This window comes from Fusarium musae, chromosome 11, assembly GCF_019915245.1.
Source record: "Fusarium musae strain F31 chromosome 11, whole genome shotgun sequence".
Taxonomy (NCBI): Eukaryota; Fungi; Ascomycota; class Sordariomycetes; order Hypocreales; family Nectriaceae; genus Fusarium; species Fusarium musae.
The window spans coordinates 816,015-833,786 of NC_058397.1; the positions used below are offsets into that span (position 1 = coordinate 816,015).

At 48.7% G+C, this 17,772-nt stretch overlaps 6 protein-coding genes across 6 annotated transcripts; 5 read left to right on the plus strand and 1 right to left on the minus strand.

Annotated features, from left to right (window-relative positions):
* Window positions 1-418: 418 nt before the first annotated feature.
* Window positions 419-669, plus strand: J7337_013348 (uncharacterized protein; the record flags this gene model as incomplete). The annotated part of the gene is made up of 2 exons (XM_044830839.1): window positions 419-509; window positions 557-669. The coding sequence occupies 2 exons, from the start codon at window positions 419-421 to the stop codon at window positions 667-669; spliced, it is 204 nt and encodes a 67-aa protein (XP_044674114.1).
* A 987-nt stretch (window positions 670-1,656) lies between these two features.
* On the plus strand, window positions 1,657-8,802 carry J7337_013349 (uncharacterized protein; the record flags this gene model as incomplete). Its single annotated transcript, XM_044830840.1, has 1 exon — window positions 1,657-8,802. The coding sequence occupies one exon, from the start codon at window positions 1,657-1,659 to the stop codon at window positions 8,800-8,802; it is 7,146 nt and encodes a 2,381-aa protein (XP_044674115.1).
* Window positions 8,803-8,861: 59 nt separating this feature from the next.
* On the minus strand, window positions 8,862-10,666 carry J7337_013350 (uncharacterized protein; the record flags this gene model as incomplete). Its single annotated transcript, XM_044830841.1, has 2 exons — window positions 8,862-9,132; window positions 9,186-10,666. 2 exons carry the CDS (start codon window positions 10,664-10,666, stop codon window positions 8,862-8,864), a joined length of 1,752 nt encoding a protein of 583 aa, XP_044674116.1.
* An 852-nt stretch (window positions 10,667-11,518) lies between these two features.
* Window positions 11,519-13,017, plus strand: J7337_013351 (uncharacterized protein; the record flags this gene model as incomplete). Its single annotated transcript, XM_044830842.1, has 4 exons — window positions 11,519-11,831; window positions 11,890-12,394; window positions 12,464-12,784; window positions 12,852-13,017. 4 exons carry the CDS (start codon window positions 11,519-11,521, stop codon window positions 13,015-13,017), a joined length of 1,305 nt encoding a protein of 434 aa, XP_044674117.1.
* A 743-nt stretch (window positions 13,018-13,760) lies between these two features.
* On the plus strand, window positions 13,761-14,597 carry J7337_013352 (uncharacterized protein; the record flags this gene model as incomplete). Its single annotated transcript, XM_044830843.1, has 2 exons — window positions 13,761-13,944; window positions 14,002-14,597. 2 exons carry the CDS (start codon window positions 13,761-13,763, stop codon window positions 14,595-14,597), a joined length of 780 nt encoding a protein of 259 aa, XP_044674118.1.
* A 1,541-nt stretch (window positions 14,598-16,138) lies between these two features.
* J7337_013353 (uncharacterized protein) lies at window positions 16,139-17,719 on the plus strand (the record flags this gene model as incomplete). Its single annotated transcript, XM_044830844.1, has 4 exons — window positions 16,139-16,420; window positions 16,470-16,524; window positions 16,572-17,375; window positions 17,427-17,719. The coding sequence occupies 4 exons, from the start codon at window positions 16,139-16,141 to the stop codon at window positions 17,717-17,719; spliced, it is 1,434 nt and encodes a 477-aa protein (XP_044674119.1).
* Window positions 17,720-17,772: the final 53 nt, after the last annotated feature.

Sequence of the window (17,772 nt, forward strand, 5' to 3'; positions counted from 1 at the left end):
CTGGCGCTTGTTGCTATCTGAATCAGGTCCAAGTGCCCGTCTTGTTCAATGCAGAGATAAGGCCCTTGGAAAACATCGAAAAACACTCCTACACACAAATTCTGCACATAGAAGCACAAGTGATACTGAAGCAGTCAATACCACCAAAAGCCCTTTACTGACACGAAGCAGTACTGCAATACCATACTCCAGCATGTCTACCAAAAGCATTATGCCGAAGAAAGATTGGATTTACAGGTTCACCTGTAATATCGTGTTTGAGCAAGGGGACTTATTCTTAGTCGCCGATATCAATGGAGGAGGTGGTCAATCTCCAGCACTTTGGGTATTGTTAGTCGACACTCTGGTCAAGAGCTCTTCTTCATGTCCCTGAACTAATGTATCCAGGTCTACTGAGAATCGCCTAATCAACGGCAACATGAAGTGGGAGATATGGTCGCATCCTCTTGAGCAGAGCACTATAGTTGTTCTCTGGAACCGTCCGTCTGGGCGATACATAATGAGTGTCGGTACGTATTTCCCCAGTCTACATCGGTCCGTCACTGACTGTTCATAGGTGACCAAGAAAAGATTGAAACCAGCCATGGCGATGAGAATGAGGTGAAGTTTCATTGGTACCTGGAGGGCGCCGATGTCAAGAACCCCGACAACAGAATCCCCGTTAAGTAAGATGCATATGGTTAGTATCTTAACAACGTGCTGACCTATGAATCTCAGATTTCGATCCGTCTTGTATCCGTCTTTATTCCTAGATCTTGAAGTAAACAACCCCGTGGATGGAACACCATTTGTTTGCTGGAGATCTCATAACGGACCAACCCAACGATTCAATCTCCATGTACTATAGATTATTATTCTGAATACCACGTAGCTAGCAGTCAATATGTCTTAAAATTGTGATGGTAATGTTGCATCTATTCTAACCTAGGCTGAGCCGTAAGTAAACCCTCAAATTCTATAGCCGGCCCTGGTTTGTTAGTCGAGTGCTTCGCGCGACTCCGCTACTCAACCTTAGCGTGCTACGCAATGAGTCTAAACACGAGGTACAGAGTACCCCGGCGAATTTGGGTCAAAGCTGGAACCTAGCCTTCATTGGGCTCACTACTCTGTATAAACATTGGTATGACCGAGCGGATGTGAGCAGTCGTATTATGCACATTGCCAATAGATACAAGGGTCTGTTGCATTAGGCAATCAGATGACTTTTTCTCGATGAGGAAACCTACTGTAAAAAGAGTTATCATTGCAGCAGCTGAGATACTCTTTCGGGTGTTGTGAGCCGATTTTGAAAGGCTTTTGGCGCGCCCCATTATAGCTTATCGCTGTCTAGACCTTCTATACTTTGTCAGAAGTTCGTCACCAGTACCGTCTGACCATCAGGATTTCCAACCACTCCACTGTTCTCCGATTGAATCCGAGAAACGGTTGCGATTACGAAAGAAAGGTTCGGATACAATCAGCAAAGGCAGATAGTGGGTAGAACCTTTCTTACCTTCGGCTGTCACATACATGCTTAGAGATCTCATAGATTATACAACGCTCATAGTAGCCTCTGGCGTTATCTCCTGGTATGTTCTACACGCGACACAGATGTAGCAAAAATTGAGATCCTGAGACAGCAATTGCAGGCCTTGAGCCATAGTTATGTCTGGCAAAATGAATCGCAAATCCAGATACCATCCGAGTGATGCTGTAGCACCTAATACCGGCAGCTCCACGAAAAGTCCGCCCTCGCATCCAGCGTCCACACCAGCAGGCAAAGCCTCGCAGGGAGGAGGCCAACATGCTGCACCGACAGGACAGAGACTTCCAGCTGTCATCTCGACCCCAACTCTCCAAAAGGGCATTGCCGGAGGCAGTCATCGACCCATTGACCAGACCTTCAAGATGAACCCCTTGAACGGTACAATGGCTTTGGCCTTACCAATCCCAGTAACTGAGGGCCGTGGCGGGTTTGGTCCGAAGTTGGAACTCTCGTACAATTCGGGCTCGGGAAATGGTTACTTCGGACTTGGCTGGCAACTGAATTTGAGTTCCATCACCCGTATGACCTCCAAGCGTACTCCCATGTACGATGAGACCGACACTTTCTTGCTGAGCGGCGAGGACGAGTTGGTCCGTATGGGTGACCCTGAACGCATTGGCGATGAATTTTCGGTTCAGTCGTATCAACCTCGAGTCATGGGAGATGCTCTGAAGATCGAACAATGGAGTCGATTGACAGATCCTTCCGATGTCCACTGGAGGACGATTTCGGGCTCTAATGTGACTTGCATTTATGGCCAGTCGAGCCAAACGCGAACCTCCTGCAAGGATCAGTCTGGCCGCACCTATATCTTCTCTTGGCTACTATGCAGTTCATACGATCCCTTCGGGAACTTAATCACCTATGAATACAAGGATGAGAACACGCAGGGTTTTGACACCTTGTCGCCTGAAGCGCGATTGCAGGAACAGAATCGAGCCATGGAAACAGTTGGACGTGCAAAGTACTTGAAGGCGATCAAGTACGGCAATACACTTCCTAATCGAGATATTAGTAGTTGGAAGCCACTCGAATATGATGGGCAATACCACTTCCAAGTAGTTCTTGACTACGGAGAACATGACATCGACAACCCGGATGTTCAGGCAGAATCACCCTGGGTGGTCAGACAAGACAGATTCTCAACAGCGGCAGCCGGCTTTGAAGTACGCTGGCTACGGCTGTGTCGCCGCATTCTCATGTTCCATTACTTTCCGAAGGAGCTGTCAGAGAAGCATTGTCTCGTGCGTTCTGTTTCGATGCAGTATCAAGAGTCATCCGTGGCCTCTTTCTTATCTTCACTAACAGAACGGGGACATTGGTTCAATCACGAAACGAATGAGATGCAACATCAAGCGCTACCGCCATACACTTTCCAGTATAACATGCCGATCGATGTGTCCAGCGCCAAAGTCGAGCACATGAATACCGATAATCTGCCGAATTTACCCAGCCCAGGTGGGAATGAGTGGCAATGGGTGGATTTGTTGGGAGAGGGAGCGCCTGGGCTACTTGAACAACGTCCCGACGGTTCTTGGAACTTCCGTAAGAACTCCAATATCATAGATGAATCATCAGTTCCGAAGTTCGATTCATCTATGACCATACCTGCCCGGCCGAACCGAAACCTGGGCAAATCGGCTTACTTTGAGGACTTGAACCAAGATGGAAAGCTCGAACTTGTGTGTCTAGACGACATAAACAGGTTGGAAGGCTTCTACCATCAATATGATGAGGGATGGATTGGTTACACTACCTTCTCGTCAACTCCAAATCGAGATACCACCGCAGTCTTCTTCAAGCAGCTTGATCTCACTGGAAATGGGCTTGCAGATCTTGTGGCAGTTGATGCCGTGAATAGAGAGATTATGTGGCAAGAAAACTTGGGCGCAGCTGGATTTGCTCCATTGAGGGGATGCGTCAACAGTACGGGTGTTCCGCAGCTGATGTCTGATGACCCTACGGTCCAGATCACTCTTGCTGATATGACAGGTGACGGTCGGTCAGATGTCGTACAGGTCTCTTCAGGCTATGTCAAGTACTGGCAGAATCTATCATACGGGCAATTCAGTGACCCGGTCTGTATGTACAATGCCCCAAAGCTGGATAGTGATATCTCCATTGCCGAAAGAATACGCCTTGTTGATATCAATGGATCGGGTACCAACGATCTGATTTACATGCCTGCAGGTGGTGGTCTGCACGTTTATTTCAACCAAGCAGGAAACGGCTGGAGTGATCCACAGATTCTGGAGTCATTCCCGTCGGTTGACCAGCTGAGTAGCGTCTCTACGGTGGACCTGTTTGGTAAAGGGACGGCATGTTTATGTTGGAGCGGCAAAGTACTAGGGTCAAACTCAGCGCAGACTCTCTACTATGTCGACCTTGCTCCTGGACCAAAGCCCAACTGCCTAGCTACATACCAAAATGGGAGGGGATCGCGAGTAGAAGTCTCGTATCGGTCTTCCAACTGGTATTACCTCCAGGATGAGCGTGCAGGAGCACCATGGGCTACAAAAATAGGGTTTCCCGTTCAGTGTGTCAGTCAAGTCAGGTTCTTGGACGATACAACTGGACTTTTGAACACCAAGAGTTTCACTTATCATGATGGCTACTACGATGCTCCCGATAGGGAGTTTAGAGGCTTTGGGATGGTCGAACAGCTTGAATCGACTGTTTTCAACGTCGATACGTCATCAGAATACCGCCAAACAGCTACCATCACCAAAACCTGGTTTCATACAGGGGCAATGACGCCAACTAAGTGCAGTCTAGAGCGAGCAACCTCTGGAGCTCTTTTCGGTTCTTACTGGTGCGTAGAGTCATTCAAGCTCGAAGATCGGCGTGACTGCTGCCGGGCCCTCAAAGGAATGCAGCTCCGAGAAGAAATTATTGGCCACGTTGGGACTGCACTTACAGAACATGCCTATCAAGTGACAGATACTGCTCACCAAGTGGTCCAGCTCTCTCCTAGGAAAGGCGTATTGCAGCCAGGCACATATCGTTGCGTGCCACGCGAAATACTCAAGACTCACAATGATCGGTCGCCGGAATCATTACCACGCTACAGCCACGAACTCATCCTAGAGACGAACAGATTCAATGATAGACTGAAGTCAATGGAAATTTTCTATGGGCGCTCAGGCGGAGAGGCCCTGGATTCTGTCCAGAAGGAAAGTGTCCTGACGTACATAGAGAACGAATATTGTCTGCCTGTCCTCGACAAGGACAATGGGATCTTCGTAAAGCCAATGCCGTCAGTCACTCGCAAATATCGTATTGTTGGTCTGGACTGGTCAAGCAATAACATACAATCGGCCTTTACCAAGTTTACTAGTGGCAGTTTCCAGGTATTGCGGAGTATTCCCGAAGTCCCATACACAGATCAGATTCTACCTCCATGTTCTTCAGAAGCCCGAGTAAAGATCGAAGAGAGACGGACATTATATCGCAACCAGGACTTCTCTCAAGTACAGCCATTACCTCAGGGGCAATTTCAGGCTTACTCGGTGATCCATGGTATTCTTGACCTAGCTGGAGGAGACAGATGGTTTCAAGCCCTGCTCAAGGACTATTTACCTGATAATTCAGACTTGGATAGCTTTATGACTACATATGGGTATATCAAAACAACGGAGGAAAACGGCACTGCTCTTTGGTGGCGCCTTTCATCGCGTAATCTTTTTGGTCCTGACGCAAAAAATGAACTCGCCAAGGCCAGAAAGTGCTTTTACACACCGACGATCACCCAGGATCCCTTTGGCAACCGGATTACAGTTCAGATGGATGACTATAACCTGCTGCCAAGGCTTTCTACTGATGCGGTTGGAAATGTCACCAATGTGGATATGGATTACAGATACATGTCTCCATCGTGTGTCGTTGATCCAAACCGCAATCGAACCACCTATAGCTACGACCTGTTGGGTCGAGTCATGGCAACAGCCCGATCTGGGAAAGAGAAAGAATCAGTTGGTGACAATCTCAACACAACAGTCAAGCTACCCTCACAAGCTGACAAGGATGTTTTCTTTGCATGTCCGACGCAAGAGGCTGCTTTCAAGCTTTTAGGTGGTGCCACTAGTTACCGCCTGTACTACGATGCTCAAGCCAAGCATCCTAGAGCGCTTTTGGATACCAGTCCCACTGCCTTTATCGACATCAGTCGAACTTCCCACCATGCGGATGGAGCCAGTGCTAGTGATATTTCCATATCGATCACTTACCTGGATGGCAATCTTGCTGAGCTGCAAACGATCAGCTTGACTGGCACAGTCGAGGATGGATATAAGTGGAACATTGGTGAATGGAGTTTACGAAATAGCAGAGGGGACCCGGTTCGCACGTTTCAGCCATGCTATACCGATTCGCATGGGTTCATTCATTCTTCTGAGAGCCAGTCGAAAATGACCACCATGATCTATGATCCCCTGAGCAGACTAGTCGGTACATTCTATCCTGACCACGCATACTCGAAAGTGAGATATGAGACTTGGGCAACTACAAACTACGACAGAGGGGATACAGTCTTGATGGACCTCGCCGAGGACAAAGATCTCAGTATCTATACCAGCGTTCTCGCAAAGGAGAACTATAGTCCCAGCTGGCACGCTAGCGCGTCGACCCAAGAGCTTTCACGCAGGGCTGCAGCAAAGGTTTCGGAGGTTTACAGTGAGACACCCGATAAGACTTATCTGGATGCGCAAGACCGTCCAATTCTAAGAATCAGAGATTGCAAAACGGCCAAGATAAAGACGCGGAGTAGTTACAGTCTAGCAGGGTATTTGGCCCAAACAACAGATGGTAGAGGTCGTCTTGCTGAAAGCGTAACCTCTGACTTGCTAGGCCGTGACATACTCCGTCAAGGCATGGACACTGGCATGGTTTTTACCTTCCACGACTGCATGGACCGCACTGTGATACTGATGGATGGCCGTAACTGGAGGCAACGGTCGGTATACGATGCTGCAGGTAGAAAGACCCATCTCTGGCTCTGGCAACACGGTGGAACCGAATTCTTGGCAGAATTGATTCGCTATGGAGAGGCTGTTGAAAACGCTGAGGCTTTGAACCTACGTGGGAAGGTATGTGAGATCCGGGATCAATCAGGAATCCAGAAGAACAAAGTCTTTGACTTCAAAGGAAACTTTGTCGAGTCAACTACCCAGTTCACGACTGAATACAAAGGCTCGATCAACTGGGGAGCTGAGAGCAACCCCAAGCTGGACCCCGAGGTTTACACGGTTCGAAAGGTCTATGATGCCATGGACAGAGTGGTCGAGTCATATGACGTCGAAGGTGCAGTCACAAGGCATAGTTATGACATCTCTGGACAGCTCAATCGGGTTTCATACAAGAGCAGAGGGCAGAAGGAGCATCCCTGGAAAGATTACATGAGCAACATCAGGTACGCGGCTGATGGACAACCGGAGCAAATCCTGTACGGAAACGGTGTCTTGGCGACCTTTCAGTATGACTTAGCGACCAGACTCATGAATCGAAAGAGACTCATCCGCCAGAATGACAAGAGAGTCATGGAAGACACACAATATTCACACGATGTTATGCATCGGGTGATTCACTCCAACGATGCCGCCCAGCCAGTTAATTACTTAAACAACACTGTTGTTGATGCAAGATGCTCTTACACTTACGACACTATTGGCCGTCTCTCATCGGCCCAAGGTCGCGAAGATGCCAATACTAATGCACGAGGGAAGTCATCTGTTGGAATACCTAGCGACAGTACCCGCATCTGCAGATACACGGAAGAGTACCAGTATGATGACGCTGATAACATTACTCAAGTGAAACACCACGCAGGGCCAAAAGGTCAGATGTGGGTGCGGAGCTATGCGTACGAGGAAAAGAGCCTGGTCAAGGAAGGCGAGTCTGGAAATAGGCTCAGCTACACTTCAAAGAGTGGTCAAACAGAGAAATGGGCCTACGGCGATGGAGCCAGCACTGGCTTTGCTGGTAGTGTCACTGCCGGTGGCGGGATGCATTCCATGTACTGGGATCCTTTCAACCGTCTCAAGTCTTGCTCAAGGCAAGTCAAGAAGAGTGGTGTACCAGAAATTACATGGTATGTGTACAACAGTGAAGGAAAGAGGGTACGGAAAATAACGGAGCGATCATCGTCCGGGTCGGATGATCCAAGAATGCTGAAAGAAACAACCTTCTTTTCCAATTTGCACATATACCAGTGCAAGACTGGGGACGGATCTGGCCGCAGCAAAGATAAACGGTACCATCTGATCCATAGTGCCGAACAGAAACTCGTGGCCATTGCTGAAGAGGACAAGGCTGTGTCTTCAGAGTCTTCCCCTCTAGTCAGATATCACATGTCCGACAAGCTAGAGTTAGATCATTCGGGGCTTGTCATAACTTACGAGGAGTATTCACCCTTTGGATCAAGTTCCTTTTCTCTTCGACGATCGGAACAAGAGGCATCCCGCAAGTACAGATTTGCTGGCTACGAGAGAGATAAAGAGACCGGGCTCTACTACTGCAACGCGCGGTACTATGCTCCGTGGCTTGGGCGATGGATCTCACCAGACCCTATCGGAACCAAGGATGGGCTAAACTTGTACTGCTACTGCGGTAATGACCCGGTGAACTACATTGATCCTACCGGAACTACGGGTCTGTTCAAGGCCATGCGAATAGCAGCAGTGCCACTAGCCAAGACCGCGATGAGAATGAACGAAATCACAAAAGCGGGTGCAGTGTTTGAGCCCTACCAGCGATCCTGGCTCTCGGAGATTTCCAAGCCGAGTCGAGGCTGCTCGGCGGCTTTCCTGGATGATGCCGGATTCTTGACTGAGAATGAAAAGTTGAGGAACCTGCAGGAATACAACGCGAAGATGGAACAGCAGGTACAACGTCCGCTGAGTCATATGTCTCCGGAACTCATGAAGGAAATGGGAACGTACGACATTAAGCAGTACCTCACTGAATTTGGGAAGGAAGGCCTAATTCAGGGAGGCAAGGAGCTGGCCTTATTTGGTGCTGCTGCGATGGGCACCCGGATTCCCCTACTAAGCATGTCCTCGCCTTTAGGATTTGTGCCCGGTATTGTTTATGGCGTTGCCTGCGATACGGTCATAGATGCTGTAGCGGAGAAGATTCGTGAGGGAATGGCGGGTCCAAATGAGTACGCGCAGGAGGACGCACAGGGCCACGTAGAAACGATGAACAAGTTACGGCAGGGTCCGCGGGAATTCGTACAGGGCTTAGCGCAGGATTGGTTCATGGGCCATTTCCAGGACAAATGAGATCATCATTTGCTTTCTCTTTTACTTTAGCTTTCGAATCTGGTCTTGTTTTATTGACACTACTTCTCTGAGTTGCTATTGCTTCTCCTAATTACCCTCTGAGGGGCTAAATCCCGTCCGAGATCATCATGGGTAGCGTCCCACTCAGCCACCTCAGAATTAGGCACCCGTAAAAGTGGATGTGTGTTGGCGCCATTGTCATCGACAGAGATAACTTGGGATCGAATGCTGTAGTTACCCCAGCGGGGAAGCACCTTCATCCAAATCCAATAGTAGATGCCGCAGATTGCCATGATTCCAAGCCCGACAATCATGTAGGTACACCATAGGCTGCGACGTGCTATCAGCATCTTACCATAATTAGAACTAAAGGCAGTACTTACAAACTAACTGTTCCAGAATAAATGCCACCCACTGGGGGAATCCAGGGCATGACCAGTAGAAAGCCTTGAGCCAAGAGGTACAGTATAACGAGAGCCCACCATGCTCGAAAGTTGGATCTAGGAGTTCCGGAGCGTGAACGACGGCGACGAATCAGTATAAGGCCAACACCCATAGCAGTATGGAATATGGCATCCGGGTATGTCTTGAGAGAGACGACGAACTGAAATGCATCCCCTGCTGGAGGCGCGACGATCATCAGGAAGGTGAACCCCCATTTGAGTAGATATGGGCCGATGGGAGTCCCGAAGGGTTTAGTTGAAACCCAGAATTCGGTCCACGGGAGAACACCTTGACGCGCGATCTCTCTGATCTGACGGGACTGGCTGATAAGAACGGCTAGGAGGTTGCCGAAGGAGCTCAAGAGGACACAAAAGTTGAGGGCGGACTCTGCTGAAGACCCAAAGGCTGTACGAAAGAAGACAGCGGCAGCCAGCTCTCTAGACTCGAGGAATATGTCCTTGGGGACCGCGGCAAAGTAGGCAATATTGCAGAGGAAGTATAGAGAGAAGACAATGAGCAGGGAAGCCGTGGCATTCTTTTTCAAGGTGGGGATAGGATTCTTGATCTCGTTTGCCATGCTGAAAGCGTTTTGCCAACCTGAGAAGGCAAATGTGATGTTGACCATGGCTTGAGAAAGACTATAGCCGCTCGAAGTTGTGTCTTGAAAGCCATGGCGAAAGTTGATGCCTGGGTTCTCGATCCGGGGAAAATGACCTCCAAGGATGACAAGGCCCGAGATGGAGATAAACAATAGTAAAAGCAATTTTAAAGCACCAATAACGTTTATCGCCCATAGGGAATATTTGTTATGTATGATAACAGTAATGACAGCCAGCGTGTAAGCTGCAATCGCAACACCCTTGAGCTCCCAGGGATCCGGCGCGCGGCCGACAATACGCCAGAGGTAGTTGGAAAGGACAATTGCGTTACTGCTACTAAAGGATAGCAGCACAGACTGTACAGCGAAGGCAACGGGGAAAAGATGCTTCGGTCGGGGAAAGCCTTGCTCGAGCCAGACAACCTCTGAGCCACTGCGGTTGGGAAAATAGCTGGTGAACTCCATGTGGACAGCGAGACCAGCTACAGCCAAGAGGAAGCCAATGACCCAATAAACGAGAGCCAGACCGACTGAGCCTGTGAGCCGTAGGATAGTAGCTGGCGTGGAGAAAATGCCGGTGCCGACCATGTGATTGAGGTTGAGGAAGATGATAGTCAGCCAGTTGACGTGGTATCCCAGCGGTGAGCGTGTCTCGACGGGAGCACCGACAGCTTCCTGGTATCCTGTAGCGCCATTTCCAGCTGTTTGACGTACGTAGGTGAGATCGCCATCGCGGATCATGGACGCTTCAGAGTCGGACTGTGAGTGCTCGGGAACGGGCTGGCTGTTGGCCTGCGGCTTGGAACCGAAAGGTAGTCCCATAGTGAGCTAGCAAACTATCAGTGCGTATAATAGGTGTAAATTGATACGAAGAGAAAGAGGCTGTGAGGCCATTTTATTATTCGTGCTCGCTGGTCACCAAAAGCTCGTCTATTGTGGCCCACAACATGATGGATGCATAACATCACGGCTGGGGTCTCAAATGAAGATGTTTGACTAATAAACTGTCTGATATAGCCACTTTATCCCCGTTAAGGTTAAGCTTAAAGTTGTTCTTTTACTATTTTGGCGCAGAATCCAAGATCTAAATTGAGACGTGATCACTACATAAAGTTGCGCCATCTGGGATTTGAGTAATTCACTGTGGTAGTAGGTAATGGGTTCCAGCTTCCCTCCCGCGGATATCTTTAAAGAACAGTATTGGCCTCATTTATCGATGAACTCATGTCAAGTCCCGCGGGATTGTTTTGTCCAATAACTATTGGTGTAATGAATGGCGTGCTAACAACCTAGTATTGCCGTGATATAGATTGAGGGGTCAATCTGTGGGACCGGTGTTGTTTTTACTATTCTAGGAGGCATCAATCAGAATAGCCGTATCCATTTAGTGGTAGCCAAGGCATCTTCTCCATGTAATAAATGAGTCTAAGTTATTCCCACAGTACTCAACTCCTCCATCGAATTTGTTGGTAAAGCTACGCCATCGTCTGTTGAATGGCGTGATCGTAACACCTCGTTTCAATCGGGCTGCCCCCGACGACTGCCAGGAACAGATACAGCTCTTATAAAGCTAGCCTTGTGATCTGTTGAGAATACAATCTATAATCAAACAATCAGCACGGCCCATTTCTCCTTAAAAAGAAACTCTGTTAGGTTGTTATTGCCTCAGCTATCATGGCCGCTACAGCTACTATCTCTTCTCTCCCTCCGGCATCAGCTCCGACCTTTGGTATCACCCCTGCTGCTTTGCCCCCACCTGGCCAACCTGATATATCCTACCACCCAGATTGGGACAAATACCAAGCACGTGTAGCTCGCCGGGCCCAGACAGAGGATCTCACTAAATCCCTCCCCGAAGGCTTCCCCAAGGAGCTCAAGGGAGACCTCGTTTGGGACGGAGAGACTCTTGCCCAGAAGTATGACTGGACGTACGTTCTTTCAGCTGCTCAACTAGAGGAGATTAGCAAGGCCCTTACACACTTTAAATGTCGGTGTTCTTAGTATCTGACTTGGTGTACTATGACTGACTGGATGGCGGGAAATAGCCCTTAACATTTCCAAGGGCTATATCACACAGGAGACCTTTCCCCTCCCCACGCTACATGACGAGTTGCGCCGCCTATCTCGTGAATTGCACTTCGGTCACGGCTTCTTCGTCCTCAGAGGTCTAGATGTTGATCGCTACACCCGCGAGGAGAATATCATTATATACGCAGGAGTGTCTTCCCACATTGGCTCCATAAGGGGACGCCAGGATGCTTACTTCCAGGGCGAGCGTGCTGATGTCGTTATCGGACACATCAAGGACGTTCGCTCAGGCCTCGGCGAGTCTAGGGACAAGAGCAAGATCAAGATCGGAACGCCTGCCTATACTGCTGATAAACAGGTCTTCCATACTGACTCAGGCGATATCGTTTCTCTGTTCGCTCTCTCCACAGCGGCGGAGGGAGGAGCTAGTCGTCTAGCCAGCACATGGCGAGTGTATAACCACATCGCCGCCACGCGCCCAGATCTCATTCACACTCTGAGTGAGCGCTGGGATGCAGAGCTGTAAGTCAAACGGCCTGGTGTATAGTATACAAGGAGACACCCCGTGACTGACTGCTTCTGACTATATAGCTTCACAAAGACAGTCAATGACACTGACAAATTTATGAGCCGCCCATTAATTCATCATCTGCCAGCCAGTGTTGATGGCAAGACCCCCGACAGAATCCTTCTTCAGTATGGGCGTCGGTACTATGTTGGCTTCGGAGACATTCCACGTGGCAAGCACCTGCCGCCTATCACTGAGGCCCAGGCTGAGGCTCTCGACACCCTGCACTTTCTGGGTGAACGTTTCAGCGTTTCGACCAATTTTGAGAAGGGTGACATGCAGTATGTCAACAATGTGGCCATTTTCCACGCCCGCGACGGTTTTACGGATACCGAGGATAAGCAGTGAGTCATCTTTATAGATGCCGAATGCCCAAGTTTGATCAGAAGCTAACAAAAGTGCCCCGTTCAGGCGACATTTGCTTCGGCTATGGCTTCGTGACCCTGAATATGCATGGGAGACTCCCACTGCGCTCGCCTCGAGATGGGAGCGAGTCTACGGTGGTGTGACGCCTGAGTTACAGACATTTCCCCTTGAGCCTCACACTCGTAGTGAAAGCACAGCGGTGACAAAATGAGCGTCTCAGTTGTAGATCAAGGTTAAAATTCAAGGACCGGATAAAGGCTGAGGTTCGCCAGCGGCTAGCTCGGGAAGGATGACATCCGGGTAAGCAATACTTCGCAAATACTGCGGTGAGCCAATTGAGTCTCTGTCTGTCCGAGCACAATAGACGAAAGCGAGAGTACACGCTGACAAGATAGACCCAGCCAATGTAGTGCTGAATAGTCTGATATCCATGTCTAATGTATTACCGTGTCAGTCGGAGTGGGGTCTTAACTAGCGAAGGATTCAGTTTCTTATCGGCTAAATAATACGATTTGACGTTTCAGCAAATACAGATCCAGATTTTGAACCCTCAGCGGCGCAATTCCGCTTTTTAGTCAGCAGCAGCGGCCTAGCATTGGCTTGGCGTAAGAAACACATCTTATTCCAGAGATAGCTCTGTAAGCCTGGCGAATAAGACCTTTAATAAACGGCCCCTTCCAAGACCAGCTAACTCAATGGGATCAATTACGCAATAGCACCCGATCGCTTTGAGCATGTTGGGCAGACAATAAGCTATAGACAGTTCTTTTGGACGACAATGACTAGAATATCTTACTCAGAATTCCAAGGACATGAATGCCTTTGCACCCTGGCCGACTTGACTCGGTGTAATTGAAAATGTACTTAAACCCGACGTTGATCTCGTTCTTCTCTCTTGTTTCTACCATCGAACTATCTGGTTATTACAAACTTCTAAGATAAATTCGAACCAATATGCTCTTCCAATCTTCTCTTCGTTGGCTTCTTATGGCTGCTGCTGCAACGGCTACGCCATTCCTCGAGCCGCGAGGTGTCTCTGAGGGCTTCACTGGAGAGGTTGAACTCTTCAAGCGTGGGGCGAATCTCGAGGCACGGGATCTCCAGCTCGCCGAGGCTCATGGTGTGAACCTGACTGAAAGTAAGCTTGAAACACAATCTCTAGTAGATGAAGCCTTTGCTAATTTAATTCTTTCAGTGCATAAACACTCAGTCCTTAAGCGCCATGATGGAGACCATGTTACCATCTGGGTTCACAGTGGCATCGAAGATATCGAAGGCAGCAAAATCGAAAAACGACAGAGAGCTCGGAATGACGCAGGAGGGCGATTCAAAACTGGGGGTCGCTATAGTGACTTCTGTTATTCTCACGATAGGAAGAAGCCAAAGCTCGACAAGAACTCCCCAACTTCGGGGGGTGTGGAAGCCATGAGATCGTGGGCAAGGAATACGAAGGGCTACTGGCAGCTTACTGCAGATGATCGGACCTGGTTGGATCTGGTAGTCGCTGGATCCAATGGGGGAGCTAATGCGAAGTACAGGATTAAGATCATAGAAGTAGACACTCGGTATATTGGCATGGGTACAGATGATGTTGCGGCTGATGCTGATTTCACCAGGAATGAGAATTTCGTCAAGATCGAGGGCAAATGGAGGAGCGCGTCTTACGGCTGGGAAACCTGTGCTGGTCGAGAGGGAACTGCGCCGAATGAATACCCTAATGATTTACAATTCATGGGACGCTGGAGAGCTCGAGTCAACTTTGAGATCGGACCTACAGGAAAGAATGTCTAGTCCCAATTTTGGTCTAGATATCTGTATCGCTCCCTAGTACCTTAGCTAGTTAGTGGAACATGGCAATTTACACATATCACTACTATCTTATTATTTAGTACTGGGAATAATGGAAAAGCACCTAGGCCACTGAGGCTTAAACAAGGTAGGCCTAGGGATTGGAGCCTTTTATGCGCCTCCAAGGCCGGCCAAGGAGTCATCATTTAGGTTCTTATCATACTGCTGTAGCCATTGGTCAGTCATCATGGTATTGATGTCTAAGTTGTGGGCTAGAAGGATCATTTGCAGTTGAGACTTGTGGTTGAGAGCTTAATCCAGCAGAGAGAACCTAGTGGCGATGTAGAGTATTCCCCAGCTCGTGAAGCCAGATAATGCGACCAGGATCGTCTGGTGGTACCTCCACAAGTTCCCGAGCCATGTCGATGAATGAATCGAGATTATCGATCAATGGTGCATTCTCGTCTTGCCGTAACATGTTGATGGAGTTTCGGTTGGCTCTGGCTATGTGTAGACTAATTGAAAGACTCTTCCAAATTGGCAATGGTCTTGATATGGGGCTAACAACAAGGGGATCGAAGGCTCAAGAGACCCGTGAAGTAACGGCTTGTGATGCCCAAAGGAAGACACTGGGAAACACAATCTCACGCTTACGCACTCATTCTGCCGCCTTTGCACATTTGTGGCTTATCTTTCACCACCCACAGACAATGGTAAAATCAGGCTGTAGGCAGCCTTGCCAAGTTTCTCTTGGGAATGATGACTTGCATCGAGGAGTCATACAGCCCAAAGGCCAACCTTTTTTACCGCGAGAGACTACCATGCAAAGGTCTGGTATGTAATGATACGGAATTGAGGCTATACAGAGCTTGGGTAAGTAGCCCATTAGATTTCATGTTGGCACAGCATGCCGGGCCTCCTTTCCAGCCTCCAGGTACGTATACCCCGCAAATATCCTCCCCGCATCCCCACTGATTGACTCTAAACTCTAAACTATCCCACCCGGATTGTTTATAAATCATCAGCTGCCAGCAGAAAACTTTACCACCTTCGCAATAGAGATGTCATGAATGGCAGATCCCTCGGGCGGCATACTCTGTCACGAGACATTTTATGGTGATTCCGAACAGAGTTTTGTTGCCAGTTCCGTGAATAAGGCACGGCAGTTCAAGATGCTCAATAACTGACCTCATGCAAGCAATATTCACTCTTATCTTGTTCATGAGATCTGGTGACCCAAACGCAGGTACTTATTCCTCAGCTAAGCTACAACAATTATAGTTCATGTGGGATCCCGTTAGTAGCCTCGGTTGGGGAACTTGTGGAAGAGATCTTCCCCCTCCGACTTGACTTCTTCAAGAATGGTCTCCGCATTTTGAATTCCCGCATCAACTGCCGAACTTTCATCCGGTACTTCACTCCTATTTGGAATCAAGCGGATCATCTTAGTATTAATATTCAATTCAAGCTTCGTCGTATACCCGTGATAAGAATCATAGCAAACTCACGAAACCTCTTTGTGGCAACATCTTTCAACATTCAAAATGGGAGAGTTCACTTCATTTGTAAATACTGTAAATGGAACTTCCGTTACTGGAAAGGTAACGCAGGGAACAGATCCATCAACAAGGCAAAAGCTTTGGGATGTCCCAGTTGCATCGTCCGACGACATCGAGAACGCAGTTTGTGCAGCCAAAACTGCCTTCGCACAGTGGTCAAAGACATCGTGGTCAGAGCGACAGAATGCCCTCCTTGATGCTCGAGATGTCCTGATCTATCATAAGCCTGCATTGGCACAGTTGATAACAAAGGAAGGAGGAAAGCCTGTAAGTGGCACCGTGACTTCACCTAGCTCGGCAGTTCTGACCCTTGCAGATTCAGTTTGCCACCATGGAAGTTGAGCATTCGATCAACTTCTTACAATTTAATGGTAAGTCAAGTCGTCGCTAAAGGGAATGCCGACCTAACAAAGTACAGCGAATCAGGAGCCACTTCAAGAGCAAGTGATTCAAGATGACGACGAACTACGATTAACAATCCGAGAGAAACCACTGGGCGTCATCGCAGCTATCTGTCCCTGGAATTATCCCCTCGTCCTCTCTATCGCCAAGGTCGCCGCAGCCCTTGTGACTGGAAACACAATCATTGTAAAGCCTTCGCCTTTCACGCCCTACTCCATCTTAAAGGTCGTCGAACTACTCCAAGGAGTTTTCCCAGCCGGTGTTCTCCAAGCCCTCAACGGCGACGACAAGCTGGGGCCTACATTATGTCAACATCCTGGCGTCGACAAGATCACATTTACCGGCTCAACTGCGACAGGAAAGAAGATCGCTCAGGTGGCTGGAAATCTTCTAAAGCCTGTCACATTAGAGCTTGGAGGCAACAGCGCTAGTATTGTCTGCCCAGATGTCGATCCGAAAATCGTGGCACCTCAAGTGGCGATTGGATCTTTCATGAACTCAGGCCAGCTTTGTGTTGCTAGCAAACGTGTTTTTGTCCACGAGGACATCTACGACGAGTTCTTGGAGACAATGGTCAACACAGTCAAGGATTGGAAGGTAGCACCTACATCAACCCTTGAGCCCGGTATCATGTTAGGCCCAATCCAGAACGAAATGCAGTACAACATTGTGAAGGGCTTCTTCCAAGATTCAATAGAGAACGGGCACTGTTTCGCCCTGGGCGAGAAGCCAGATGACACTGGAGACAGCTTCGTCATCAAGCCTGCCATTATCGACAATCCTCCCGATGACGCCCTCGTCGTTACACATGAAGCTTTTGGTAAGGCTTACAGACTCAATCATTTCGATAAGTGATTTAACAGTGTCACAGGCCCTATTGTTCCATTGATGAAGTGGAAGACCGAGGACGAAGTTATTAAGCGAGCCAATAACACACTATCTGGTCTCGGAGGAGCCGTCTGGTCAAAGGACGTTGACCATGCACAGCAGTTAGCAGACCGCATCGAGGCCGGTACTATTTGGATCAACAGCTTTGAGAAGCCTTTGCCTCAAGCGCATCTTGCTGGTCACAAAGAGAGTGGCGTTGGAGGAGAATGGGGTCGACGGGGCCTGAGCGTGTATTGTCAGCCTCAGGTGATTCATTGTTATAAGTCCAAAGTATAAAGATGTTCTGCCAACAGCTCTTGCGAATCATGAGTTGTATGTTTAAAGTTATT